This window comes from Acyrthosiphon pisum, chromosome A2 (assembly GCF_005508785.2).
Source record: "Acyrthosiphon pisum isolate AL4f chromosome A2, pea_aphid_22Mar2018_4r6ur, whole genome shotgun sequence".
In the NCBI taxonomy this organism is placed as follows: Eukaryota; Metazoa; Arthropoda; class Insecta; order Hemiptera; family Aphididae; genus Acyrthosiphon; species Acyrthosiphon pisum.
The window spans coordinates 76,479,926-76,507,842 of NC_042495.1; the positions used below are offsets into that span (position 1 = coordinate 76,479,926).

General features: G+C 33.0%; 1 protein-coding gene across 2 annotated transcripts; it reads left to right on the forward strand.

Moving 5' to 3' along the window:
- Positions 1 to 56: 56 nt before the first annotated feature.
- On the forward strand, positions 57 to 27,817 carry LOC100158965 (C-terminal-binding protein). Of its 2 annotated transcripts, XM_001946945.5 has the most exons (10): positions 60 to 732; positions 22,845 to 23,167; positions 23,228 to 23,356; positions 23,470 to 23,692; positions 23,764 to 23,888; positions 23,959 to 24,058; positions 24,133 to 24,264; positions 24,332 to 24,605; positions 24,669 to 24,834; positions 26,530 to 27,817. In XM_001946945.5, exons 2-10 carry the CDS (start codon positions 22,949 to 22,951, stop codon positions 26,632 to 26,634), a joined length of 1,473 nt encoding a protein of 490 aa, XP_001946980.2. In that variant the 5' UTR covers positions 60 to 732; positions 22,845 to 22,948; the 3' UTR covers positions 26,635 to 27,817. The 2 variants fall into 2 exon arrangements, with proteins under 2 accessions (XP_008185359.1, XP_001946980.2); XM_008187137.3 differs by lacking the exons at positions 22,845 to 23,167; positions 23,228 to 23,356; positions 23,470 to 23,692; ... (4 more) ...; positions 24,669 to 24,834; positions 26,530 to 27,817 and adding an exon at positions 7,122 to 8,783 and having other exon boundaries at positions 57 to 732.
- The last annotated feature ends 100 nt before the right edge of the window (positions 27,818 to 27,917 follow it).

A 27,917-nucleotide genomic window follows, 5' to 3' on the forward strand; every position in this document is an offset into this window, starting at 1 on the left:
GACTGTCCGCCATTTTCCGGCGGCTACTTGTGTTTGTCTCGCGCACACACAACAGTTTCGGCCGCCGTCTAGCCAACATAACCTGATTGTGCAGCCGCCGCCGCCGCCGCCGACCGCTGACGCCGCCGCCGACGACACCACCACACTGCTATCCGTTACGACCGCGACGACTGACCACCGTTGTTGTTCCGCAAGTGCGTACGGCGTATGACGATCTGTCCGTGTTCGTCCGCCACCCGTCGAAGTTTCGTTGGTTTTTTTTCTCCGCGCACGCCGTTTGGTTTTTGCGTTTACCGGTAAAAGACGCCGCCGCCGCCACACACAACGCGCGCAATAATACATAATAACATTTAATACACGTACAATAAGGTAATATCCCCTATTGTTTGTTATTATTATTATCGTGTTATTATCATCGTTCGCCGACCGGATCCCGCGATCCGATGCTTGGACGAGTTCGTGCGCGCCATTTCACTACGACGATACGATATTGCGGTCGCGCGCCAACGTGAATCCGGTGCATTATTTTAGTGCACGACGACGACGACGACGCGTTCCCGTCGCTTGGCGTGCGTGTGTGTGTTTGATCGAGTGTGAGTGTGTGTGTGTTTGCGCGCGTGGTTATCATCGTCGACGTCGGCCTGCCAACAACGCGGACGCTGCTCGCACAGCTAATATTGTCGCCGACAACGCGCCGTTACAACAGCATCATCGACGTGATCGACGAACAAGGTAAGTCTCGTTCTCAATGTCATATCGTTATTCGTTATTGTTATGTTCGGTGTTTGTTTTGATTTTACTTGCACGCGCCCGCTTGCGGGTTACCTATTGCGCGTTTCTATGGTGTAACGTTGTGTAGAGATTAGCGATAGTAGTTGTAACGATAGTGTGGAGTGCGGTGTATATATTGAGCCGGTCTGCGTATTTTCGGCCGCCGCCTTGCGGTGTGGTCAAACGGGCAAAAAATATAAATCGCCTCGGCTAACCTCCACCACCGCTGCCGCCGTAAATCGACATGATCGTTTTCTATGACATTTTGTTTGCTCGTCGACGTTTCGTGCATAATGTACCTATATTTTAATATAACAAAATATGTAATAATGGTATGGTTTTCGGTTGGGAGGGGGACCCGGCCGATAAGGTGTTTGCGCGATCGTCGATGGTTTTGTGGGTGGGAGGGGTGGGGGGCGGCGACAGGTACGTTGGATTCGAAATATCTTATGATTTTTACGATCTGATCGCGCGGTGGTGCGCAGAGTACCGTTTTATTATATATTTTGTACGATACACATATCAGTCGACCTTCTGTTTACTGTGATATATTTATGTTTATGCCCGTGGTTTGTGATAAGTCTCTGAGCGTCAATCCAGAATTTAATCACTTGACCTTCTAAAACTGTAGGTAGGTAATTGAAATCGTCGTGTTTCACATGTGCTTCCGAAAAGCCAACACCGGTTCATAATCCTAGTCGTAACGTGCTCTGCAGCTAATTGCGGGTGTCGTGTGTTGCCGCACAAATTTTTCGTGCACCGTGAAAATTGTCCGCGTGCGACCAATTTAGAATGTGCCCATTTGCGGGTCAACGTGATCGACGTTGATCTTTGGCATATTAACGTGGCAGATTCCTGCGGTACCTTTAATTTCTATTTAAATATGGCACCTATAATTTCTATTGAAATATGAGAGTGAATAAATAAATAAATATCTTGACACCTCCCAACGTTTTTATTATTTGTTCGTTACATACTGGTGGCTGAAAATCATGCGTTTTCGAGTCTCATCCACGGTTACATATTTTCCCTCGAAAAAAGTAAAACTCATGGTGCAAAATTCCAGTGATTTGTAGTATACTGCTTGCGCGTCATTATTAGTAAATATTAATTATTAATAGTCTTAATCATAATTACAATAATTCGTTCTCAATTGAAAACCGCTGATAGCGCTGTTCAAACAGCACTAGTGCTGTTCGGTTAGCAATAATAATTAATTGTTATTGTACATATTTTTTTCACGAAGGTTTGCACATTTTTTTATACACATGATAAAGTGGAGATTGTTATTTGTTACATAAAAGTACATGTGGCTGATGAATAAAAAAAAAGCTTAGTCGTCCCGACAGCGTTTCGCGATTATCCTTAATGCTGACTGCGAAGGGTGTGGAGTAGGGAAATTTGCTTACGTCGGCGTTTCCTTCAAACCGATTACACACTGCTATGAAACATTTAACGTTTATAGTATTACAACTGTTGTATACACTCTAAATTACCATTGTTTATTATACTGAACTATAAGGAATATATATTTTATTTTTTTTTGATACTGATATTGCAATAATATAGTAGGACAATTATTTATTTTATTTTGGTCGCGATGCCATCCTCATTGTTCTATGATGTCAATTGCGTACACTCGTGTTTGTTGAAATTCGTTAAAACCGCCGTCGTCTCTCGGGCGTTTATCACTACTAAAATTGTTTCTCGAAAACGAATGATAATACTAATTGTCTTTATTATTATTATACGACGAAATCATCCCTCGCGTGCAATAAACAACAACATAATAATGATATTGGCTACCGCGTGACATTATTATTATTATGTGCGATTGCCGCATAGATTTTGATAATGATTGTTAAAAGTGGTCGTTGTCAAGGCAAACCGTATAGTGGTAATAAGTAATAACCACAATTGGTGGCGGCCGGCCGGCGGTGGTAATTGAGGCACCATAAATGGAAGGGCGACGGCGATGACAATGCGAAAAGAGCGCGCGCGTTTTAACTGGTCTGCACGGCTGGCTGGCACGACGACGCGACTCGGTTTCGTGATCGTCGGACCGGTGAAGCGGAGGGACGGCGGGGGGCTTCACTGGACGTAACCGTCATCCGTTCGGCGGCGGCGGCCCACGTCTTCCCACATCGTACCCAGAAAACACGCTCGCACCACCGCCATACCACTTGCCCTCAACGACGATCGCGTATCTCCGCCGCCCCTGTCTAGTGTAGAAGTGTATGGTATTCACTTTCGTGATCGCGGTGTTACCGACAGACCTGTGCGCGCGCGCGAGTGTGTGTGTGTATGTGTGTGTGCGTTTGCCTGCGCGGCGTCGTTCACACCGGGACACAACACGCGTGCACGCCGCCCGCCAGTCGTTCCTTCCTCGTGGAACGCCGACCTCCGCCGTGTGGAATTCTCGCCTACTGAGTCCGCACATTTAATCGAATCACGACGGTTTTCACGATTACATTATTGTGTATATATTATAATATGTACACACGCGTATTATTGTAATATGCAACGTGCATGCGCAACACCTTCGACCGAATAGAGGTGTACGTACACACGTAAAATAATGATAATATTCCAACCGTTGTTTTCCGACTGATTTTTTACCGTACCACTCTTTTTCTCTCTCAATCTGTGTGTCCTCTCTATCTCCGGTTCATTAATTACTGTGTTTACCATTGGCGGATTCAAATCGTACAATACGTTAGCGGTAACATGCACCGCCGTTGTCGTTGATAGATAATAATTGCCATTTCGCGTTTTGACCCAGAGTTATTTTTTTTTTCAAACGATAATAATTCTCAAGACTTGATGGTTGTTTTGAGATAATTCTGTAATGTATAAATCACAATATTTCATCGAAGTTATTGTTGCCTATTTGTTAGGTATACTAACCATGTGGATGTGTCGTACTCGCGGGCTCTAATATTTGTTTGGCAGGCGGTGATGAATATTTTTCACATGGATAATACAATTTTTGATTGATATATTTTTATAAATAATATTATGTAGGTAGGTTGTGTTCGTTTATATGTGAATCGAATAATATTGTTCTGAGTTTTTCCCCAAATCATACAATACAGTAGACCCGTGTCCCCTTTATTCCCATAACATCTGTCATATAACGGCATACTTTAAAAATTAGGTACCCATATTGTGAACAAAATGGCAATTTACATCACAAAACATTTTTTCCGCACATCGGGATGTTTATTGTCGTTTTCTATAACTGACCTTGAAAAGTTTGGTGGTCTGGGGAAAGGTAAAAATAAATTATGTACTATTCTCTAAAAACAGTTACAGCTACTAAATATAATCGTCGACCGTCGGTGTTTGGAAATGGTAATAACCAATAACGATTACTTCAGAAATATTTTCTGTCGTGGAGTGTGGGTACTGCGAAATATATAATTATATTTGGAAATAAACGGATGCTCCCCGTTTCGACGAATTCGTTTTTCTTTACGCTATCAAAGCAAAATCATGACATCGATTCGATTTCTTCTTTGCCGTCATCGTTGCATCGGCGTGGTCGTGTGGGCATGCAGTTAAAAACAATTTCATTGCCCTGAGCGGCGGCGGCGGCGTCGTCGTCGTCGTTGGTAAAACGAACCTGTTTGGCTGTTTAGTGTATTACGGCGCGAGCTCGTACACAAATATATTAATAATATAATATCATATAATATTATTGCACGCACTCAACTACTTACGTGTACTGCACACATAGGCACACGCATAATATTATATATATTATATGCACACGCGCTCGAACGCACACGCACGCACGAGAATCAACGCGTTGTTCGGCAATCGGCGGCCATAACGAGGCCGGCCGGTCGCATTGCGCGACTATCACATATTAGTATCGGCAGTGGTGGTGGGCGACGACAAATCTGTAATCTCATCGAAACGACAGAGTTTAGCGGCGTGCATCGCTCACGTTCGTTTCGCGATTAGTCGCTGCAGCGTCGGTAGCTGGCAGTCGCTCGACAATACTCCGGGAGTTAACAAAACGCGCACGCGGGGAGCAGCTGCCACCGATAATGGTTAATACCTGTGCTTAAAACAGTTAATCGTGTTTACCAGCTGCCGCCGTTGTCGATTATAAATACAATATATTATTTATTTTGTTGTCAATTCCTGTATATTAACGAGCGTTTTCGGTTTTCTCGGTCCAGTGTCGCGTTATTGCGGTTGGGGCTAAAAAGGGGCTGACACTGTCTGTTTTAATTTCGTGATTTCTAGGTAACACTAACGTGTTTCTAACAAAATTATTAGAAAATAGAATTCATAAACAAAATATTATCAAATTAAATTATTTTATTTTCAAACAACAATTGCCAAATATAAAAAAATGAATAACAGTTTGATTATTGTTGGTTAATCTTAAACAGTACCAAACAATATACGTCGATCCCGATTCGCGATACTGGATTCTGCAATATATTATATATTATCTATTAAATAAATATAATATAAATTATCTCGAATGTAGTCGTGTACCTATCCTACTTATCAAATGATTTTGTTTCCCGCCACACAAATGAACAGTGCCAACGCTTTGTCGTGTTTCACAAAAAAATTTTCGCACACTTTTGATACGTATTCCGATAACTGGTCCTATCTCTAGTACAAACTTTACCGCGGTTCACTTATGTAAACCACTACGTTTCATGTCGTGACATATTTTCATCGGCTGTAAACGTCGCGTTTTAGTTATAATTTATTAATAAACGATCGATAGAAACATGCCCCTCCTGTCATATCATGATTTTTATTATTCTTTACATAACCTACCTTCAGCGTGTGTGCACGTTAGTGTTCAATATATTCTTCTTGCCCATGTGTTCGTTTTCTTGTATAGGGTGATCGTTTTCTTTTATGGGCATGGTGATTTGTTCAAATTTTAGGGTAGGGGATTTCATTTTTTATACAAACATTTTTTTTAAAAAAATTCTTTGGGTAACTTACACAAATTCGACAATGCGTATTTGTGTAATTATTAATATTAATTAAAGTATTGAAGTAAAATATTTTTGTTTTACGTTTAATAGGTAGGTATTGATGGTTAATTTATCATCTTGAATATTAAAATGACTTCCAAAATAGCACATCCATACAAAATAGGGTAACAACAATTCATATATTTATTCACATTAATTAATAAACTATTTTTCTTTGCCACATTTGAACTTGGAAAATTTTAAATTAAGAATCGTAATTGCTTATCACCTATTAGTATACGTTTTATTTTGATCTAGATAATTATAGAAAGTACCTATTGATGATAAATAAAGATAAATACATTTTGAAAATATTGAACAATGTATTTTGTTTGTCTGTTTATCTTAAATTCATTTATAAATTGTTAGGATAGGATGCGATGTATGTAGTAGGTAATATATTTTTGAATAAATTTCAAAGGTAGTCCACCTATATTGTCATTATGATACCTTGATAAGCATCATATTACTAATTCTTAATTTTATAATTAATTATAGGATTTATAATATATATTAGCAACAAGTGATTATTCAAATATAATGAATTGGTTCTATTACTGTTATTTCATTGCACTTAATTTGTATAATATATTATATATATAATGTTAGGAATTTAATCTTCTTATATATTATGTATTATCTAATAGGTTCTATGATAACTTAACATTTTCATACCAACAATTTTGTTTTAGAAATTCTATACCTACTCTTACCTACTCTTGAACATAAATTTGAACTATTCACTGTACCTAAATAATGTAATAAATATTTTTAAATTTATCTTTTGTATATATATGCAAGTTAGAAGTATGTTATGCAATTCCATTATACATAATATTATAATTAGGTTTAGCACTTAGGTTTTGTGTTGGTAGTAACCAACTATAATTTTTTTTATCTTCACGTTTGAAAACTCAATACCAACTGTTTACTACATACAATTCAATAATTCTTATTACCATATGTTAGAAATCAATTTGTTGGCTGAAAATATCGTCATGGATTTAATTTATTTGAATGGATTATTTAATTGTTATCAGTGTACCTAATTGTTTGTACTTTTTGTGTTTATACTTACTAAAATTTAAGATGATAATAACGCACTAAAAATTAAATGGATAGTTTGAAGTCATTAATAGTTTTATTATGAAATTGCATATAATTTTATACAAAAATATACAAAAAGATAAAAAAAAACATTTATAATATTGAACGCACAATTAAATGAAATTGTCATATATTTAATAGACAGAAGACTAACTATGATTAATTTTTAGTGCGTTTAATATTACTTTTAAAATGTTTTTTTTTAAATTTTTGTGTATTTTTTTTTAGGAATTGGTTGCAAAATGTTGACACTCTCCGTGAGAAATAGAAGCAAATCTAAAAGAATACAGACACCAAAAATTGATGAATTGTTAGAGTCACTGGGATTATTGAGACATGTAGTCCCTAGAGATGGTAATAGTTTATTCAGATGTATTTCACAATGTGTGTTTCTAACCCAAAGTTGTCACATGATTGTACGACAACAACTTTTACAATTTTCTTCACTGCAAACCAAAGAATTTTCTCGGATGACTCAATTGTCTGTCGAAAACTATGCAAACAAAATTACTGATACAAAAGTAGATGGAGAATTGTTGGATATGCATATTGCTGCTAAAATATACAAAATAAGTATTGCATTTTATGAAGATTCTCATCCTTTCATACCTCTTAATATTGAAACTCCAAACGCAGTAAAAACTTTAAATATATGTCTCAATTATGAAGGTACTTATGATTTAGTACTTGTCAAAGAGTCTGTTGTAAATATTTCGTTTAGTCAATCAATTATATATGAAATGCTTTACAACAATGTTTTTAAATTATCTGGTGTAGATTTTGCTGTAAAAGAAATGTTGTTTGACAGAAATTTACCAGCTTCAAGGTTATGTGATCCGATTAGTTTGGAAAAGAGAGCTACTTGTACAGATATGAAAGAGCTGCTTGAATATGGTATTACTCCGTTCCCATTTAAAGTGGCTAAAGCTTTGACACCTAAATTATACAGAAACACTGAGTATGATATTTGGTTAAATAATAAAAAAGAAAAATTTTATGGCAGATGGAATAATTGGGAGTTTAAAGAAGGCAGCAAATGTATGGTTTTTATTGGCACTCAGGGGTATCATTGTTATATACAACGTATTCATGGGAAAAATGAACCAGTAGAAGTATATGTTAAAGATTTGGCTAAAAAAATATATGTGGAATATGATCAGTTGAAATTAATTCCAGTCGAACAAGATATGAGAGAATTGATGGAGAGTCCTACTCAAATTAATCAAGTATCTTCAAATATGGTTGACTGTAACCAACTTATTTTTGGAGGTCCTGGACAATGTGAGACTCCAGTTCAGTATCCAGGTTTTATTCATGGACCAATTCATGGGATCTTCCCTGAGCAAATTTTTCATCCCTCTTACTATGTTCATCCGTATCAACAGCATCCAGATCTGCCTATGATGCCTCTAAATGTGATAAGTAATGAAAATGTTGTACATCCATGGTATATATCTACACCTTTGCCGATTTTATCAAATAATTTTCATACATTCAATGAGCAAATTATACTAATGGAACCACCCTCCAATTTTAATCAAAATTGTATGGAACCAAATTGTATGGAACCAAATTGTATGGAAACTTTGTCAAATTCAAATGGACCACATGTTCAACCAATTCCTCCGCCATTGTACTATGAACAACAATTATGTGTACAGTGCAACAATGGGGAAGAAAGTGTGGCCATGGATTCTAATCGTGCGTATCAACCTTGGCTAGTGCCAGAGTTCGATGTGCCTGCAGATGAATTGCATCTATAAAATAATAAAGGCTGATATTATAATGTAACAAGGACTGATATTTATAAATCTATGTGATAAAAAGTAACTCCTTATTTGATTTTGAAGATATTATTTGTTATTAAAAGACAATTTATTTTTAGTTTTATATTCAGTTTTTTTTTGTTCCTACAACTTTGTTTTTAAATTAATTATTTAATTGTAATTTTTAAAAAGACTTAATTTATATGCCTAAGTATGGTTCAATAATTAAGAAATTTTTTATTTTAAAATGTTGATTTTTTTGTTTTTAGCTGAGTAAGTTTTTTTAAATTCCTAGTTTGTTTTAAGATATTAAAAGGTTTTCATTATCTAAAATAAAAATGTTTTTAATTTATTTGTATAAAAATGTATCATTAAATAACTATATCAATGAAAACAAATTTGATAAAACAGAGAAGTCATTAGCATATATGCAATATACAAAGCTATACAAGTGATACTTTCTATTTTCAACTTTTGGGATCACAGGAATTAATCTCTTAAAGTTCTAGAATATTAAAAATAATAATAAAAAAAAACAATGCTAAAAATAGCTATTTTTATGAACTAATTACATAATTAATTGTAAATTAGTGTGAATTCAATATGTAATCTATTAATTGATTTATTTCATCATAGAGCCCAAACACGTTGTTTTTCAAAAGTACTCGTTCATATTAAATGTTATGCATTTTTTTATAAATTAAATGTTCGAAGATTGATGTCCTCGTATTGAATTATGGCTTTATTATAATGATTAGTCTACTGACATTGGTTTACTGGTATTCTTTAAAAAGCATAATACACACACATCTCAAGGTCACGACGCTTAAAATTGAATAATGCAATATATTGTACCTATATAATAGACAGATGTGTATTACACTATTTTTATAGTATTACATTTATACATACTAATCATTGATACTTACTAATAACAATAATAATAATTTTATAAGACCACTATAATGGGTTTTGTCCATGTATACGATATAACTAATTCATTTTTTTTATTGTGATGTTGGGTAAAATAAATTAGGAATGTGTTGGTATGGTTAAAGATGGTTTGCAAAATTTGACTTTCACATTCGAATCCTCCTGCCCCCTTATCATCTTCCACAATCGACCGACCGTTGTTTGGTGAAAGCGTGCGCGTTTTTCACGCAAAAATAAAATCGGCCTTGTTTTATTTCAACTGCCCGAATAGAGCGAACACAATGGTAAAATAACTCCACAATATGACTGCACAGTGCACACACATGACGATAGAAATCGGAATTAAACACGGCGATCGGGTGGTTCGATAATAAGGAGTGGAAAAGGTCTCGACGCGCCTCTTGACCCTAAACCATAGAAGATGAGAAAGAAATATATAAACCGGTTGTGCGTGCCTGTATGAATATTGAACGCATTGGACACGGCCCCGTAGCCGGCGTTACTCCCAAGTCTTTATGTTGGCGGCTTCATTACACGATAGTGCACCGATTGCTAATTAAAAAAAAGGAATTTTTAAAATCGTTATGAGAGTAGATTGTTACATCGTCGATTAATATTTTTGAGACGAGTAAAAACGTCCGTGGGTTTGACGTTTATTTTGATGGTTAAAATATAATACATGGTATAAAATAAACTGATTTTGTCTAATGTGTGAAGGTGAACGTTGTCGTCTCGTTCGAAACGTGTCCATTCAGCACGAACCTCCCCCCCACACACACATACACACCTGCACATTCGCCGGTAGTACGTAATGTTTAAGACCACTCTCGGAAGTAAAATGTCGCTACAGTGGCAATACTGTTAAATCGACAAACAGCGTTTGCCTGTTCTCCTCACCCTCTCTCATTCTCCCTTACCTTACACCGTATATTCGATATCCGTGCGTAATGTTATTGTATTATTATAACGGTTCTGCCGGGGCGATTCGGTCGTTGAAAAAAAAGGGAGGGGAAGAAAACTATTGGCTTTCAAGAGAGAAAGAGAAAAAAATCGCTGTATTCCCAATTTGTATCGACGAACAAAGGAAAAACTAGTTATCACTTACCAGTGATTATTATAAATGTATAACAATATTAATTATTATAAAGTTGATCCAGCTCGAGTAGTGGTCGAAGCAGCAGGTGTCGTTAATACTTGACGCTTGCGTCTGGTTTATGGTTATCGTTCGTTATATAGAGCTACAATGTGTAACTTAACTGTGTTTTCGTCGTAAAGGTAAACTTAGCATACCGGAGCACACAAAAATTATGAATACAATACTTACCAACTAGTACCTAGTGAGGTATAGTTTAGGCGTATAGGCAACTCTTTTAATTTTGATTTATAATATAATACTTTTAATCGTAAAACACCGTGATAACATAATTGTTGAATTTTAAATTCGCCATTCTGTAATATTGTTAGATATTTTCCGTTTATTAAAAATATCCTACGAAAAATATACGAACAAATACTAACTTTTCGCATTTTATATAATATAATATTTTAAATTCAAAACCTTGTGATATTGATATTGTAATATATTTATTTTGTTTACCCGTAGTACAGATATTAAAACAATAAGCGATCTAATTGGGTACTTATTTTACAATACTTGAATTGGTATTATCTTAGTATCCCTCCCTGTATTTTTCATTGTTATAATGACGTGAGTATTATTAGTTGATACAGTAAGCACGTATAGTTTTAAAATTTTAAAATATGTATCATATATTTTTAAGGTAAATTTATCATAATCTATACAATATAATCAATTGACGAAATGCGTTGTTATAATTTGCAGTTAATAAACAAATAATAATAATTACCCATCATTATTAATCGCGTTTGATCGTCGACATACTTCAGATGCGTTCGTCTAACCTAACCAGCTCTAGCAGCTCTAGTATTCTTTCTTTATTAAATATCTGGGAATTATGATGCGAATATAATATGTATGTGGTTTGTTTTCTTTAGTTAATCTTTAATTTGTTATAAACTTATAATGGTTTATATTTAATATATAATATAATCTGTCACTACTGCGCTACGATCAACATAAAGTACGAAAAAACTTATCGTCATCATCAGGCTTGGGTCCAGAGGTGTGGGAGGGGGGCAAAGGGCTTTAGTCTATCTATATCCATAAATTAAATTGTTAATTATAATATTGTTATCATATCGTATCTTTAGTGTTTACAAGGTGATACACCAAGAATTCTCACCCCCTCTTTTCTTCTATAATGCAATTACCTATTCAAAATCTGATTTTTGGAATTATTACTTGAAGACCATAATTTAAAGTTCTTGAGATTTTTCGAATTATCTAAAGAGTGTCATGTTGTGATAAAAACTTTTGTTTTTCAAATGAGAACCCCTCTTTTCTTCTGTAAATTATTTGGTGGATGATTTTTTTGAATATTGATGTATCAGAATCAAAATTGAAATGAGTGGATTTTGAGTTATTTATCGTAGTGTGTTAAAGATAATAGGTCCATGATAGTAAGTTAAGAAAATATGAGGACTTCGATTAGAGTGATTTGAAAATTGTGGTGATTAATTTTAATAATCTGAACATTTGTAACTTCTAAAAATGGGCATAGTCAAATAAATAGATACTAGATCCAATATTACATATTATATTTATTATTTTTGTAATGTCATTTTTAAGGACTTTTATTTTTAATATAAACATTTTAATAAGTAAACAACAACTTGTTCGAACTTTTAATATAATGCGGCAACGGTTCAGAAAAATTATCCACAAAATAATTTACAGTAAAAAAAGTGGGTTTACAATTTTATTTAAGTTTGTATCACAAACAAAGAGTGGGACTTACTAAAAATTTCAAAAATTTGAAAATATGGTCTTTAAGTATATTTATAAATTCTAAAAATCAAATTTGAACTGCATTATTGAAGAAATAAGGAAGTGAGCATACTTGGAGAATCACCACCCTGGTTTGGATACTCCCCCGTATTTCAGATTTCTAGATCTGCGCCTGTTTAATGTTTATCATTGGTTAAATAATAAACAATATGACGTTGAATTCGCTGGTTCCTTTTTTTTTCAAAGGGTTCTTATTTATTTTTCACTCTTTCTCTATACCGTAGATACACGCACCCGTTTTTAATGCGTTGATATTTAGTATTTGAACTTAATTAGTTAGGGATTTTGTTGTACAATTGATTTTTAAACGAACCTGGAATATAGGTACAATAACATTGCCCTTGATTTATTTCTTATATTTACGTGTCTAATCTGGTTTTGGCACAACGATGTAGTTTGAAGATATGGTTTATATTTTACACTGCTACGATGTAGTTAAAGCAAATACAACAAAAAAGTGTTTTATTTCATCGGTATTAAGCAACGTATTGTTATCATAATTCGTTACTTTTGCTGTATACTTTGGCAATGTGGTAAATTTTTTTTTGTTTAACGCGTATCTAAAGTATCTAACTACTTTTTTTAGTGTTATTTATCATATTTTTGTGATGATTATAATATAGATTATAGGCACTTAATATTTGTTGTAAATTGTTATAGTTACTTAAACAATTTTTAATTATTGTAAATTGTGTGTTCTACGAAATTGCAAAATAAAAGCGGCTTAAAACATTCCGAACGTAAATTAAACTTCATCCGCCAGAACCAAATCATTAGAGGAAAAGGGAATCTCCTAAGATACCAAAGTGTATGTATGTATAAATACCTATATATATCAATGCGCAGGAATTGTAAATCTAGTAATTTGATAATATATGTTCGAAATACGTAGTTATTGCAGAAAAATCTGCGTACATAGCGTACGTTGCAGATAAATCGTATTATTATTATAATTTATAAGCCGCTCTAGATTGTAAACGGCCCATTATAATAATATGTAAAAAGCAACATAGTTCTTTTTATAAAACAATTAATTTAATTGTATATTTTATAGATATGCCATGTGCGGTTATCATATTAATTTCGTTGATGATTATGTAGCGTCTCTACTTATTCGGTGTATAAGAGAAGTATATAAATCTAGCATTTTTTTCAAGCATTATCTATGTGTAGCTTACATACTATGAGTCAAGCGCGTTACTGTCAAGCGTCGTCCAATTTAATTAAACCTTTATTTTTCTAAAGGAAAAGGAAAAAACCGATTTTGTCGATGAAGCTTTTTCCGTTTGGGCGGGAATTGTCGTCGTGGTTGCGTGGCGTCCGTTCATTCTTGGCGTTGGTGGTAGGTTACCGCAGAGGTGGTGTATGCGTTTACAACACAACAAACAACCATAACAAAACTCATATTGATTTGCTCGGTCAGTTGTGCCCGGATTAGGATAGACAGGGTTACTGTGGTGGGAGAAAGGGTGAGAATACGTGCGATTTTTGACTGGACGACGACAACGATGACTACCCCTCCCTATCCGACGGCCGCGCAATAATAAACACCCCTTTGAAACCAATACGCGGCCCGTCGCGTTTGCCCTTCGCCCCTCAATCTAACACGGTCGACATTTGACAAGTTCTCAGGTAGTAGTGCTGGCCGTTAAATGCTCAAACGTAAAGTTTTCCCAAAAACTAGACATCCGATTTCCTCTCGTCAATTTAATACTAAAGTAAGAACACGAGTGTCTGTAATAGTGTGCGTCCTTTAATAAACGTATTATTCCGAATGAGTCGCAACGAAAGATTCGTTAATCCCCAAACTATAATTAATTAATTTTGTGTAATTATAAAATAATTATTTTTTATGTTTTCAAATTTATTATACATTACGGCATTATATTGTGTAATTAAAGGTATATAGAGATAGAAGTCAATATTTATTAAGTACTTTTTAATTGATTTTGATGCCAATGAGCTTTAAAATTAAATGCATGCTATAATTATTTTGTTATTAACTTTAATTAATGTCATCATTTTAAGGTTAAATAATCGTTTAAAAGTACGAAAATAATATCGTTCGTTTCATAGATATACATCGAATGTTTTCTAACCGAAAATCGTTCAGTTTAAATTGTATAACAAACGCGAAACTTTATTTTTGTATCTAAACATTATTCATAAAATATAATTATAGTTATGGCAAGAATCCATGATATGCCTTCGTGATGCCAAAAATTGCTACTATATAATTTAATTGCTCGCTTTAATAACCTGCCGTACATTATCAGCAACGTTTGTGCATGTCTTAATAGTAATTCTATAATGTAACAAGTTGTTACTTTTTTTTTTAAAAGTCAAATTGGATTTTAATAATAATATATTTTTCTTTATTTTGTTCTAAAATATAAATTAACAAATTTGAAGTATTTATTTGGTTTTATAAATTATAAATGATAAGTCGTTTTATTCTTATTTTATGCACTGTGGTGCAACTATTATCCGATAGGGTTGCGAGCGCCGATCATTGTGGCCTTTAATAATTAATATAGGGCAACTTCATTTAAAAGGACACTGGTCATAGTTTGCCTAGTTGTACCACTGAATTATTCATGCATCAATGTTTTATATTGTGTTACGAATGTTGAGTATAGGTACAAACACATACTAATATAATATGATATACAACATTTTTCACTGAATAATTTTGATTGTCATAAACTCATAAAAACCATAATAGGTAAAGATTAATAGGTCTAACTTGTTACATAATATGATTTATGAATCAATTTCATGTATTTCTGGTTTGGCTGAACATAAAACTGGTAATTTATTTAATGACCACGAAATATGTTTAAAATCTATTAGTTTTTAATAATTTGTCAGGAGGATTTTCGAGGAAAATTTAATGGTTCAATATTTATTGTTGAGAATATTTCCTTGTTCGTATTATTTTATATTTGATTTAAATTATAATTTGATTACTGAAATAGGAAATAGAATAAGTATTGTATAAGTATTGATACATATTATAAAGTATAAGATCATAATACATACAATTTTAATTCATTAATTTACACCCAACTTATTTACATTATAGCGTATTAGCGTAACGTGTACATAAAATAGTAAATTAATTTATGATGAATGAAGTCTCGTTCGTATGATAATTTGAACTAAATGATTTCAACTCTAGATTTTTCTGAACTTTAATAACTTTATTATTTTATGTATTAAGTAAGTACACTATATTCAAATATATCATTAGGTAATAATTAATATTTATTATTATTGTATTTTGGGTTTGGTCAAAGTTGCCTAACGACTTTGATAATAATAAGTATATTTAAAAACCTTTTAAAATCTAATAATATGATTGAAATTAATATTTTTATAGCATTCTGATTAATGATTCTATTATATTTATGGTAAAGTTGTCAGAAAACATTTTTGGTATAACTGGACGTAAGTAAATAAAATACATAATATGAGATAATATGTCTAAACCTTTAATTTATAAGATACAAATACATAAAATAGTAAATTAATTTATGATGAATGAAAGTCTCGTTCGTATGATAATAATTATCAAATTATTTGAACTAAGTGATTTCAACTCTAGATTTTTCTGAACTTCAAATTATTTCATGTATTACACATATTCAAAATTTACATTAGGTAATATTTTTAATACCTAAATATATTTTGAGTTTGATCAAAGGTTTCTGAGTACCAAGATAATAAGGACATTTAAGAACCTTGTTAAAATAAAATAATTTGATTGAAATTAATCTTTTTATAGTACGTACAGTGAAACTCTCCTAACTGACACTTCCAAATAGTGGACGTTTCAACAACTTCTATTAAATGAACCCTTTAAATAGGAACACAATGTCAGCGACCGAGAGTGTCCGATACTTAGAGGTTTCTCTGTATTGTGATAATATTATATTTATAGTAAATTTATCGGAATACTTTATTTAATAATAAAACGATTTGTGGTCTATAATCGTTCACAGTATAAAGTATAATTATAATATTTAGTCTATTAAATATAAAATATCGTGGATCAGTTAATGATGAATTTTAGTCTCGTTCGTATGATAATTTACGGATGATTACAGCATATTATTATACATTCTGATATCGATCTACTTATTTTGTGAAACGTTAAATATGTTTGAATTTACTTTTGTAAACCTATCAAAAAATTCATAAAAAACGGTCATATTCGTTTAGATTTAATATCATACGTTTAATAAACGTTAGGTACATAAAAAGCCTTTGGTCTAATAGGCGATGTAGTGTAAAGACGGTGAAAGTTATTCACGTATCGATAAAAAAGTCATCATACACAAAGAGGTCGGTCGCTATAACACAAAGAATTAGCGGTACACGAGATTCATTCTTAGCATAGGTACCCATAATAATTTTTAATAAATAGAGGCAAAAAATAAAAATTACCATACCATTATAAAGAAAAAATTGTTAAGAATCTGACACGTTAACCTATTTAACACAAACAAAAAAATCTATAACAAAAAATAAAATCCCTACGGTTTGGTGCGTACTCGATTGCCATTAAAGTTAATCGTTGCGGTGTGAGACGTTTATAAAATACTTAGGAGAAGGAAAATAGTAACACCGATTGTTTTTATTTACTCCCCTTCCCCAAAAAAATCTCCGTCGTTCTAGTGATGACATAGTATAATATATAAACAACAATATTATCGACCTTTCGGTGATTTTTAATAAATTGCAACAACCGTCTCATTATCGTCCAATATACATTACAATATAAATGGGAATAATAAGTGCCACGGCGAATAAATGTGGGAAATTACATCGACCGCCGAGTCATTAAAGGGCTGCCGCCTTGTCTTATACGCCGACACGCCGTTCGCCAACGGGTTGGTGAAAAGAAGCGGCGGAGGCGGCGGGCAGCTCGTAGCCGTTATTATTATTATTATTGCTGTCGTCGTCTGGTCGTCATCGCACGCGCGGTAAAGTCCGACGTCGTGTGTTTCATTACGACGCGGTGTTGCGGTGTGGAGTGAAACATCGCCGGCCATGCCCCCCCCCCCCCGCCGTATATGCCACCACCCGTGTGCGTATCGTTGGTTCGCCCACTTGTTCGCCCCCGCCGTTGCTTCCATGTGGTGGTAGTAGCGGGTAACAACAGAGCAAGAGCAGCACATCAGCAGCTATATTCGGGAAAAATCAATGGCACTATTACCGGCCGCCGGCCGTTCCTCTTCTCGCACACCCTACTACGTCGTCATCGTTGGCAGTGACGACGACGACGCCGCCGCCGTCGCCCGCCGCTTGTTCGCTTGTTCTCACCCGGCTAAACGTCGCGCCACCGCCTGTAACACCCCCTCCCCCCCCAACCTCTAACTCACTTCTATCTCGCGCGTTGACAATAATTTGTTTTCTTTTCGGTGTTCTGAAAACAATAAAAACATTTTACAATCATCTTAATATCCTCCCGCCGCGGTATAGTGCTTTAGAGAATCGGTATAATCCGCAAGCTCAAACGTTAAGACACGGTTTTCATGCATTGCATGACTCCTTCGTACCGTACCCCCGTCGGCCGTCAAAGTTTCTCAAACACCGTTTACCTGTCGTGGTTAACCGTCGACTGAATAATACGAAAACGCGGTTATAACAATAATAATAATAATAATAATAATACATTATTAACATGTAATTGCGCGTAGCCCGAACGTTCGTTCACTACGTTCGTGTTTGTTTTGAACTGCGTGCAGTGGACCAACGTACTTACGTTGTCGAGTTTAATGTGTGTACGCGATTATTAGCTGACATCGTGCTTTAACCAGCGCTTAAGTAGTTTAGTGTTGGCTTTGATGCGACATTGTCGTTTAATAATTTTTACCGTAAATTTGCCAAAATAAGAAAATGTCTTAATAGTTGCTTAGACTTTCGAGATAATTATATTGATTATTGGTGGCCTTTAGTCTTTGAATAAAAGATTTTCGCAACGTTTGTGCGTACAACGTGCATTATAATATCGATGGAGGGCAGCAAATAAAGAAAAATTAAAGAACAAAAAGAATAAATGAGAGGTACAGCGTCACCAATAACGAATTAACTCTGGCCTTGTTCCGCACAACCGGAATAAACAATCCACACTCGCTTACGGTCGGCGCATCCTCCCCGGTTTACGTCCTACCTAAACGCAAATCGTGGGTATGGCCACGAAATTCTGGACTTAAGGATCAACGTATATATTTTCGGAAAATTAAAAGTTTTCCAAAAAACGTTCCCGTCGTGCCTTCTCGATTTTACACGATTATCTTAAGTAAATTTCTACGTTAAACCCGTTAACGATTAGGACAAAATGGTTTTGTAAAATAATAATCATTCGGTCTGAGAGCAAATCTGTTATTTATAATAATATATCTACTTAATTAGAAAAATAACTTAATTTCAGGATTTGTTATTGTTGTTGAATTGCGACGGTAAAACAGTAAAAGTTTTAATATTTTCTTAAATAGGTAATTTCTTATTTATTAATTTTTTTTAATTACTTTTTGACATAAGAAAAAAATCAGTATACTACTTAGTGCTTAGAAGTGATTCTGAATAAAATATTAATTGAAACAAAAGGGTTACACGTTAATTACAGTGAGTCCAGATAATTTTACTTTAATTTGCTATGAAGTGTAGGTACTTTATACTATATTATTATTTATCAATTACCATTATTCGTTATTAATTATAATATTATATATATATATTACGTTGAATGTATAGTAACAGCAGTTAAAGATTAAAATAAAATGGTAAAGTAAGAAAACGTTTAAATATACAAGATCTATTTTAAAGTACCTATACAAGTTTTTAAAAATCGAATAACAATAGATCTATCGTATTATACAATTCCATGTTGTAATGAACTTTTTGGTAGCGTAAATGTATGTGTTGATAGATGATTTAAATTTTGAAACATTTGTTTGAACAGCGATAGTGACGACTACATTTAGAACCGTTAATTGAAGATACAGAGCAAACAAGTAAGAATCGTGGTTCTTCATTCGCTCACAAGTTCCGCTTTATTGCGATAATTTCTTTCCCCCCGCAACGATTTTCTTTTGATCGGGGTGTTTTCCGTCGTCCGAACCTTAAGTCGGTTTAATTGTATTTAATATCAAAGTCTGCGACGACGCACACCGGTCTGCGTGTGCTGTGCATGGTCGTCAGGCGGAGACGGTGGTGATCGAGGGGTTATGAGTTAACTTTTCAGATAGAAGTTTTGCCAGTAATAAGAGGCTCATAAAATATAGAAAGGCGTAAAACTTTCCGAGGGCCGCCACCGCCGAACTTCGGAAGTTTTATTTAAGACCGGACTCACTCACTTTATTTAAACTTATTTTCATTCCCGACCCACCACCCACTCATCCTTCACTCCCTTTGCACATTTTCTTGTAAAATTCGTCGTCTTGTTTGACGGTCTCTGCCTTTTGTTTCATATTTGGTTCCCCCTCCTTTTCTTATATATTCTTTTTTTTCAGCTCTAAAAGTAAACTTTTAACTACTACGATCAGGGGTGTGGTGGTGGTGGTGAAGTTAACCTGCCGTTAACTTCGCGACGTCGACGGTAGTTGTGCCAAAGTTCATTCCGATCAACTTTTCCCCATGCACGCGCGCGCATCCGAAACTTTTCGGGATCCATTGAGCTTTGTCCAAACAACTTGCCCCGATGCTTGTTTTGTATAACTTTGTTGGTGAAACTAATTTATATTATTTGTAATATCCCCGCTCCGAATCCGCGCCATTCTTAAGCTTTTTAAGTAGTTTAAAAATAAGTTTTCCCTCGACTACATGCCGTAGTGTGGTTGTGGGTAGGGGTAGCAGGAAGTGTGGGTCTCGACCAAAAGGAATTATTTTTATGACGCTTTTCCATGGTGTATTTTTTTTCTTTTTCTTTATATATAACAGTTTCCTCCACAAATACATTATTTGCAGACAGTGTTCTCGGTTCACTTCACTTTCTCTCTCTCCTTCTTGTCTGGACTTTTTGCTCGGAAAATGAATGCCTGAGACAATAATTGTGATTAAATTCATACAGGGTGTCGCTGATCACACGATAAAAAGTTAGGTAACTTTCTTAAGCTTAAAATAAATGTTGTATTTAATAAAATAAATTAAACTCATATGATTTCACGTATTCTAGTTATTATTGAATCTTGTTTAATAAGACAATCGACCTGCTTCCTTTATTTTTTGTTTATTGAAGGTTAGGTTAGGACCATCGCCGCTCCCACTATATCTTATCATTCATCTCTACCCAAAGCTAATCTTTTTCTATCCCTGACTCCAAGGAGCTTTAGTGATCTCTGGTCACAACACCGATTTCTTGATATTATTCCATTAAGATTCCATATTATGGCCTTGCGAAGTAGTCTACCATCAGCTCTCCACATTAGTCTTGCCTAGCTAAGCCTTACTTTTTAGAGTACTTTTTTAATAATACAAATAAAAATGATTTATTTTTGATACTAAATTAACTTAAATTAAGTAAAACAATCATGAAAAATTGAATAGGTAGGTAGTTCAAAATTCATATTTTTGGGATCATTGCACATACTATTTTAGATAAGTGCTGAATAAAATGATTAAAACTGTACGAAAATAATGTAATTCGTAAGCGTGGATCGCAACCGTGCTGAATAGTATTTTCCATTTGGAATACTATAAATCCGTAAACCATGGGTTTCTACTACACAATGGTATATTAAGATGCGGTCACTTATCGTATCGTGTATTCAAAATGTTGGCAACATGCACTTTTACACTACTATAATATATTGATAAAGCCATAATAGTTACGTTTTTCATTATTCACTTCGAATTTTGCAAGCGAAAACACAACCTTATCTACGAATTATTGATAGATTTATTAAACTGTTGTGCCTATTGCATTCGTTTGTTTTTCAGTGATGCAACGAACCTGTTAATAGTACATAGGTTACCGTTTTATCACCTACCGATGGTAAACAACGTTGTGGTGTGCGTAAAATATAATTCATTGTTGTCGGTTTCCGGTGCACCTCGTATCTGTATTGTTTTCTCAGTGAGTGTACTCGGTTTCAAAAACAATAGGCAATATTAAAGGCTACCTTTTTTTATCGAACAGCTCTATATATTAAGATGCCTGGATTTTTCAATAGTTATTGTGCTAAAATTTTTTATTAGATACGATTTTATTTGGTTCAATTAATTGGTGCCTAAAAAATGGTAACCAAGTTTAATAACTAACCTATAGTTTATTTTTGTAGATAATGAGTTTACCCCAACTTAATTGTACTGTACCTACATATTTTGATTTTTAATTTTTTTTTTATTAAAAGTAAATCTCAGATTGGTTAATGTATAAGTATAATGCGTCTTCTGTTTTGTTAATCATGATAATTCCTAATGATTAACTGTAGGTATGCTAACTCTCAAACACACACATAAGGGCAGTAAGAGAGAGAAATGTAATATGTAATAGAACTATAGAAGTTTTCTTCAGTGTCGCAGAAAATCGTAGGACTAATGTTGTTGGTTAGGAAAAAGTTTGTTGATGGATAAGCAAACTTATTGCACGGTCTAGCCCTCCATCGTCTTAACATGACGTATGCTCTATATTTTTAAATAATAGCATGCGTAATAATACTTCCGATTTTTTATGATAAAATGTTATTAAATTATGGATGGTTGATTATAGATAATAAATGTACATTTCGATCGTTAGAATATTACCGTATTAAAGCCGAGTAATTGAAAAGTTTTCAGTACTGTTAAATATTATTTATGAATTGATTAGCATTGGAATTTTCATATTACACTGCAAATTGTAAAAATGAATTAATAAACTAATGATAACGAGTAAGACTGAAGTTTTCGATAATATTTCCAGAGATTGATTTTGTATATAAAAAAAATAAACTTTAGCTAAGAGTGCTGTTCATGTAATAAAATTGTTGTTCAACCGTTTGCCGTATTTCTCGCCCCTCTCCGGCTCCGCGTCGCATGAAATAAAAGAAAACTTTTATTTTTTTTCCGGTTAAGTTTGGTTTGGATCTCACAACCTTTCAAAACAAACTTTTAAGTATATTATAGCTTTTTAGATGGTCCAGATATCGACAAACAAAGTTTTGTAATTTTTTTTTCTCGCTTCCCGCTTCTGGACTTAAGACTTAAAAAAAGTTTCTAAATTAAAAGAAACCTTCCTTGTGATCTTTTATAAATTAAAGAAAGAAAACTATAACTTCATTTTAATTTTATTTATAGTTAAGATATTAAAAGTTTTTTTTTTTTTTATTGTTGCAGGTTCCCTACCCCTATCAATGGTATGATTTGGACGTCTTAGGCACACTTGTAAAACCCAAACAGTCAAAACGCAAGGATTAAACAAACGTGTTGGTAGTCCAGTAATGGACAAACGGAAAATGATTACAAAAAGAACACGAATCGATACAACTATACGAGGTGCTGGATCCGGTGCTGGAGCAATTACCAATGGACCTATACAAACAAGGCCGTTGGTCGCCTTGTTGGACGGCAGAGATTGTTCAATAGAAATGCCCATACTCAAAGATGTGGCTACTGTTGCATTTTGTGATGCCCAATCCACTTCTGAAATCCATGAAAAGGTAGGAATTTATATTCTATTGATTACTTTTTGTGATACTAATATGTTGTTTTCACTATAGGTATTAAATGAAGCTGTTGGTGCTTTAATGTGGCACACCATTGTTCTTACAAAAGAAGATTTAGAAAAATTTAAAACGCTCAGAATTATTGTACGAATAGGAAGTGGAGTTGATAATATTGATGTAAAAGTATGTAACATTTTAATCATTTTATAATCTATTTTAGCCAACAACTTGAAATATTATATTTCATAAAAGCATATATTATAATAACATTTATTTATTTATTAATATTTTTTTAGGCTGCTGGGGAATTGGGTATAGCAGTTTGTAATGTACCTGGTTATGGAGTAGAAGAAGTGGCAGACACAACACTATGTTTGATTTTGAACCTTTACCGTAGAACCTATTGGTTAGCTCAAATGGTCAGGGAAGGAAAAAAATTTACTGGGCCTGAACAAGTACGAGAAGCTGCTCAAGGATGTGCACGTATTCGAGGGGATACTTTAGGAATTGTTGGCTTGGGTAATTGATAATTTAAACAATTTTCTAATCATTTTAATTTATTTCAATTTATTTTTATTTTTGTATTAAAGGTCGTATTGGCTCAGCAGTTGCATTAAGAGCTAAAGCTTTTGGCTTTAACGTAATATTCTATGATCCTTACTTACCAGATGGAATTGAAAAGTCTCTAGGCTTGACTCGAGTTTATACACTTCAAGTAAATTTTATTTATTATATTATATAATTTTGGAAAATTTATTTTATTTTATTAATGACACAATTTATAGGATTTATTGTTCCAATCTGATTGTGTATCGTTGCATTGCACTCTGAATGAACATAATCACCACCTTATAAACGAGTTTACCATTAAACAAATGAGGCCAGGTAAACGATTATTTACTTTAAATATTCTAAACATTATGACATTATAGTTTTACTAAAAATGAAATTGGTTATAGGGGCTTTCCTTGTAAACACAGCTCGAGGTGGATTAGTTGATGACGATGCACTTGCAACAGCATTGAAACAAGGACGTATTAGAGCGGCTGCCTTAGATGTTCATGAAAATGAACCTTTTAATGTACTTCAAGGTATGTCATGCAACTAATTGACGATTTTCTATTCCTATAAATTCTAATTTATCAAATAACTTTTCAGGACCATTAAAAGACTCTCCAAATTTACTGTGTACTCCACATGCTGCATTTTATTCTGACGCTAGTTGTACAGAGTTAAGAGAAATGGCTGCTAGTGAAATCCGTAGAGCAATTGTAGGTCGAATACCCGAGTGTCTTCGTAATTGCGTCAACAAAGAGTATTTTCCTGCTCCGACTACCTATCCACATCAAGCAGGAGTTGCAAGTGTCGCATCAGCAGTTGCTGTAGCTGCAGCGGCTGCCGCAGCAGCTAATCCTGACGCTATGAACGGAGGGTTTGTGTTCCTTAAATAATTAAAAAAATAAAATAAATTTTAATCATTAATTCTGTGATATAGATATTATGCGGGTGCTGGCACAGGATCTTTACCAGTACAGCAAGCACATTCTACTACTGCACATGATAATGTGCCTGGTTCAGGGTCAGCACCACCACCCCCTTCACAACAAGCACCACCAAGCTCCCAGTCAGCTCCACCCACTTCAGTTCTGCCACATTCATTAGTGAGTACACTACCGTCTGTCAGTAGTGGGGCTGATTCAGTGCCTTGAGCATCATCTGCCCTGTCACCTCTCATTCCTCTGTAATCAATGAGTATGTTTAACTCCCATTCATCCGGCCTATTACATAGAAATTTCGATGATCTTTTTTTTTTAACTACTTAGATTAAATTTTAATATTTACATTTGATTGTATTAAAAACACGTACCTAAATGATTTATTGTACAAGTTCAAATTAGTTTTAAACATATTATTCACAAAATTATATTTTTCTTGGAAAAACATACAAGATACAACTCCACTGATATATGAATATTTGGGATTTTTAATTTACACTTTTTGTTTTAATTTGTACACAATATTTTGTAAATTGCTTTAATTGTGCGTATAATTCATTATTCTCGACTCACAATATTTCCAAATTTAAAAAAAATATCAGAGATAATTTTTCTTTCATTACTCCTAATTCAACGACCCTGTTTTGCTTAAGACCCTATAGAATAATTAATAACTTTGATGTTGCTATTTGTACTTATTTTGCTTTACTAATACTGTGAGTGTGTTGCTACGCATGTTAATTATTAAAGGGTGCCACAGTTAAGTATCAAAGTAATACGTTTTTGTTAATTAGTTAAAATTCTATTTATACAATATCATATTGGCTTACAAATTGGTTAATGTTTTAAACAAAATTTTTTTATAATATATTTGTTTATACTAATCAACTGAACTAACAATGTTTATTATTTTAACTAATTATCCCATGAATGTAGGTTAACATAATATGGAGATATGGTTAGATTTATGTTGAGCGTTAATTAAATATTAAACTTATTCTTATACGAATTAATTTATTTTAATTAATGTTTTTATTTATAATCGACCAATTTTTATTTTATTTTTATTTTTTATATATGACAACTACATATCATTTTTTTTTTCATGTAAATATTCAGAAATACTTTCAAGAGGTTTAACTTAGCTTAAATTATATCTAATTGAATAGTAAATTAAACATCAATAAAATTGTTATAAAGAACTGAAGAGAATAATCATAAAGTTTGATTTCTTTTTGATATTAAAGTTTTTACTTCAATACATATTCATAGCTTGTAGAAAATTTGTTATTGATTTATTAAAACATAATGTTATAGTTAGTGAGTAAAGAATACAGTTATGATTTTTTTCTTCCATATTTTCAGTTCATTATTTTTGATAACTTGCTGTATTCAAATATAGTTTTGGCACCCTTTAATAATAACAATATATTGATAGTGCATTATAACAAGTACACGTTTTAATTGTTTTATTAATTAATAATAATTTATGAATGTTATACAATATAATTATATATGCTGTACTAAGACTTAAAAATATGATTGATAAAGAAAATTATGTCCATAGCTTAATTTTATTGGTCTGCATCATATGGAAGGGCGCAGGTGGCCTTACCATAAGACAATGTATTGCACAATAATATTTTAATTCACTTGAATAATTCCTCAAGGCGTCCTGGGGGTTGATTTATTTGTTTGTTTGATTTAAAAATCAATGTGTTTTAAAATGTTGCTGTGCCCTTAGCGACATAATTTCCATGACCGCTTCTTTATTGTTGACACGCTTTCGGGAATTTTGTGTTTTATTTTTTTTTTTTACTGATTCTGTTTATTTTTTATTTTTATTTTTATTTTTTGTAGTTTGTTAACACCCAGCTTCCATACACTTCTGGACAAAACGACCGTGACAATACAAATAATGTGAGCCAGAGTAGTCCGTCCCTGACGTATAGGTCTGTTGTTTAAAAGGCACTTGTATTCCCTTATACTCTTTTTTGCTTTACAGAATGAAAATAGAAAAAACCATTTGCTTTAGAACTATAGTTATGTTCTAATAGACTTCTTTTATGTTGTTTAAATAAAAACAACATTGTGAACTTTACTAAAACCATAAATTATTGGTAAATTTTAGCTAAAAATAACAGGACGCCTTGAGTCTTAAAATACTCATTAGACAATAATCAGTTCGAAACAAGATCATAATTTTTCTTTCCACGAGGTTTCTTTTTTTTATTTTTCTAACATGTAATCTGGTTTAAAAAGTGCTATTGTATCTCATTCGAAAACAAAATTATTATTCAAAAAAAGCTGTATTATTATATGTCTTAATTTTCTTTTAATTTTGTAAAAATTATTGTAAATATTCATAACAATATTTTATTTTAAATGTTTTCAATATTTAAAATGTTATTTTACAATGCAATAGAGTAATGTTAAATGAATGGGAGACAAAATAGTGGCATTTGGGCTTCTACAGGATATAAAATAACATATACATATGTTTTTATTTTTTTTAATTTTTAAAAAATTTTTTTAATAATTATTGTAAATAGCAACATCACATTAATTTACTAGTGTTTATTACGTATAGAATTTTTAACTGTTAAGTGTGTTTAACTGTTTTATTATTAAACCGGAGATATTGTCGCCTTATTGTACATGTAAGGTGTGCGTACATTTGGGCAGGGTTAGGGAAAATAAATAAATATTTTTCAACTTAAAAAGTTAGATTTTTGTCGTATTAAATCTATGTTAAAAACAGACTCACTGGTTTAATTTGTCATTGTATGCATATTACATGAATTGAGGTGCAATAATCGACACCTTAAACACTTAAGACATATATATAATATTTTATATAGATCACAACTTTTATTATTTTTATTTTGTACTTTTTTTTTTAATGGACCACAAATCAGAATTTTATAATATACATGAAAGTACATAGAAAAATTAAAATATTTTACAATTCAGAAATCAAGTTGGATATTGTACATAATTTTGATGGAATAACTATTTCTTAAACCCTTTCAAATCATATAGGTTTCATTTAAGCAAAACATTATAGTAAGATTATTATTATTATTATTATTATTATTTTTTAGACTTACTTTGTGTTGTAATTAGACCTAATTTAAGTCCCAGTTGTAAAAATAAAGCATAAATGTTGAAAAACATGACTAAATTATATCTTTTATATAAGATAAAACAATAAATATCTTGTGCTTTTCGACAAGTGTAATGTCATA